Below are 3,592 nucleotides of genomic sequence, written 5' to 3' on the forward strand. Positions count from 1 at the left end.
ATCCTACCACTCCACCGATCAGAATTCTTCTCTATTATTCAACTAATGATGCATATATGTAGATGGACTTTGTCGATACCTCTGTTTCAAGTTACAGAAACCCATCTTAAATAAGCCAAGATACTGAACCTAATTCTACAGAGTTCAACAGCAAGAGGATACATTTCCGTATCCCTCATTTCCATATTCTACAAAGGCGTCTCTTCGGAGGCATCCAATAAAATATACCACAAAGGCACCAAGGGTACTCCACCAAATTCAAGGCTTTTTCTGATGTTGTGATGTCAATAGACAGAATTATATTGGAAATAAGGAGTAACAAAGAAGCTTGTAATCTCCAATTTAAATTGTATCTTTATCATTGAAAAAAGAATATGCCTTTTTATCTACCATCACATTATAAGCGTTGACGGACAAGTGCACAATCCAATTAGCTGAATGGGATTTATCCATCCCACACATCTCTTCGTACCCTAACCTGTTCACCATTAAAGTGGAGGTATTTCCACTTTGGCTGGTATTTACTGAGCAACAGTTTCATCTTATCTTCTTGGCCCAATTTCTGGAATGCGTGTCTGACTTTCCTTATAGTGTCTTCATCAGGTCTCACTCCCAACTCCTCCATGTCCGCAAACACCTGGGTTTTCCCAGAGTGAAGAATTTAGGTATTATTGAGTTATGATGTGATCAATCTGAAACATTTTGAAGTTCTAAATATTATTACTTAAAAGCAAAAGATTATGGTTACAAAACAACTATATTTCATGATTACACTAAGACAAATGGAACTTGAGAAAGTTTATTTGCAACTGCAACAAACAAGCGAAAGAAAAAAAATAGAAAAAAAACCTTCATTAATGATGGAAGTATTTGAAAGAATTTGAAAGAACAGAGCAGTGTGACAGCTTAACTAACACATAACAAGAAAGAATTTGAAAACACTTTAAAGGCTCCAAAAATTACCAACAAACAATAAAATTGGCAGAGCCAATTTAAGGAGCAGAGGTTCAGGATATCAAGGTACCTCTATTATCTTATTCGGCATGCCATGATGGTCATATAAGGTGATCATCCTTGAAAACAACCGCTTTGAGACAGAGCGAGTATGTGTATGCAAAATAATCTTCCATAATGATTCAGCCTCATCCACCCTTTTATCCATGTCAAATGCCAATAACAGTGTGTCGTATGTCCCCATAGTCAGTCCTTGCCCTTTGGAGAGCAACCACTTTGCAACCTGGAAAAATCCTAAGAATAAGCACCCAAGAAATTTCCTAAAATTGCCAAGGTTTGTTAATAAAATTTGAGCTTAGGCTCATCACCTCGTTGAAAGGATTTAACTTGGTTAAATGGAAAAAAAAAAAAAAGACACAATAGCGTCATCAATCAAATTCATCTATTTTTCTTCTATATATAATCTTGAGTGGGCTATTTCAATATGTGCAAATAAAGACCTGTAAAGGTGTAATGTTGTTTACAATTTTTTCATAACAATGCTCATGATGACTATGTTTAATGCAAGAAAAGCTCTTAACAAATTTGATAGGGCGCCAAAAACACCAAAAAAATTTGTTAGGATGGACAAGTATTTGATACGCCATAAATATACAATAAAGGGACTAGAAGAGGTAGGCATAGACCAAAAAGGACATGGATCAGAGTGGTAATAGTTTAAGTGCCAATGCATCAAACAGAATGAAATGGCAAAAAGGGGTTCATGCAGCAAAACCTACATAGTTTCAAGGGAAACATCTATAGGAATTTCATTAAAAGAAATGAACAGAGAAACATAACCAGAACCAATAAAATCAGCTCTACAAATGTGAAAAGTCTAACTCAGGTTCACCCCCTATGAAATAAACCCCAGTCGATGGAATTTAGATTCGACAAATTGGCAACTCAATAACAGAGAAAGCATAAGGGCTGTAAAACATGCTTAAAGACGCAGAAGAAGATTATTAGCCTAACAACTGAAGACTCTTATTTGCATAAGGCTACACCTGAATTACGCGTAACCATTGATTCCTCTTCCGTAAAATTACAAGAGCTTTAGATGCTGCAATCAATGGAAATTCTGCCTCCCAAGCTGACCATTCATCTAATGCTCCATAAATGGCCTCCTTCTCATTAGCTAGTTCTGAAACCTGCCAATTACAACCTTCAGAAATGTAGGAGCATAGTTGAGAAGTTCTGAATACACACTTCCTATAGAGATTGCAAAGAAAAACATCTTTAATTTAAAGGAACCTAAGAATGTCTGTTCATTCTTTAAAAGTGTTACCAAGTACCAGAGAAAATGATCAACAACAAATGCAGTCCTTATGGAAATCAGGAAAAAGAATTACAATTCGAACAAGATGGAAAGCCTTCTGTCCAGACCCAGATGAATCTCGTTTCTTCCATAGATGATGTTCCTTCTTCCCTGCCTTCTTGCTCAATTTCCTGGGAAGATTCAGTGTTGTTGAGGCAATCCAAATGAAGCAATCAACAAAAGACAAAACAACAATACCACCTCTTGTCAATTAAAGATATTACTTATCAATGGCATTGGGACTCGGCACCAGTTCTCGATTTCGATCCTTCGAACACTCGATAGGTAGAAACCTTACAACCTACATGGTTAGCAAAGTGCAAAAAGACAGAAAACATGAGAAAATAATGTTACCATTTATTGACAGAACGAACTCCACTGGTTGGTTCTGCAAGAAAAGAAAGTCAAAAATGAACTCGTTTACCTTACTGTTCACTTTCTCTGAGTTCTTCTGCAAGAGAAAACCTTGGCAGCCCAAGAACCCTAGCCTTATTCCAGTCGTGCTTATGGGAAGAGAAATGGAAGTCGAAGGGTAGAGCACAGACATGCGTAAGTAAGCTGGTACTACAAGGGCAAAAGAGGAAAAGCAGACGGAGCAGAGAATGTATGGCTCGATGTCTGATCTGCAAAAGCTCCGGCAAGGAGAATGAACTCGGAATTTGGGGATTGGGAGGAATTCGGATTGGCTGAACGCCCCACTCTGTTGAGCGGGCTGTCACTGGGGGACAAATTGCAAAACCCACGCCTGTTTTACACGGTAAAAGTCATTCCCACGTGCGAACCCATCTGATTAAAATCACAGGAGTCGGGAGTGGTTACAAATTTTTTTTTTTATCCTTTTAGCTAACAGCCTAATCCTCCTCCTTCTCTCCTTTTTCTCCCGCCTCACCTTGTATTCTGTCATCGGTCCCAAAAAAAAAAATTATCACCGGTAGACCCCTCTTTCTCTCTCTCTGTGCATGTGTGGAAAATCTTCTACATGCTTATGAGCAGAAAGTTTAATACTAAATGAAGCAGAGTTTGTGGTTCTGGATTTGATATATGAAATTGCACAACGAAAATGCATGAAGTCACAAAATCTCTACTAGAGAGAACTTTTTTTATTCAAAAGAAATTCAATTACAGACTGTCAAGAGCACAAACGACCTCTAGAGATAGCACAAATGCCTTGCATCAGAAAACACAAAATTTGAGAGACTTTAAGAACATTCTGATCCACCGGTAGGTTTGCAAACGAACATTCTTGTTAGAGTATCAAAAAAAGTCATCGTCAACAACTAG

At 37.7% G+C, this 3,592-nt stretch overlaps 1 protein-coding gene across 2 annotated transcripts; it reads right to left on the reverse strand.

Annotated features, from left to right (window-relative positions):
• Positions 1-245: 245 nt before the first annotated feature.
• LOC148852197 (Pentatricopeptide repeat (PPR) superfamily protein) lies at positions 246-3,067 on the reverse strand. 2 transcript variants are annotated; one of them, XM_088944199.1, is made up of 6 exons: positions 2,736-3,067; positions 2,536-2,612; positions 2,346-2,442; positions 2,001-2,144; positions 1,025-1,237; positions 246-637 (listed from the first exon to the last, which is right to left on the reverse strand). In XM_088944199.1, the coding sequence occupies exons 1-6, from the start codon at positions 2,856-2,858 to the stop codon at positions 446-448; spliced, it is 846 nt and encodes a 281-aa protein (XP_088800325.1). In that variant the 5' UTR covers positions 2,859-3,067; the 3' UTR covers positions 246-445. The 2 variants fall into 2 exon arrangements, with proteins under 2 accessions (XP_088800325.1, XP_088800326.1); XM_088944200.1 differs by having other exon boundaries at positions 246-692; positions 2,736-3,043.
• Positions 3,068-3,592: the final 525 nt, after the last annotated feature.

Source organism: Nelumbo lutea, chromosome 5, assembly GCF_056320005.1.
Source record: "Nelumbo lutea isolate HS-2025 chromosome 5, American lotus-T2T, whole genome shotgun sequence".
Classification (NCBI taxonomy): Eukaryota; Viridiplantae; Streptophyta; class Magnoliopsida; order Proteales; family Nelumbonaceae; genus Nelumbo; species Nelumbo lutea.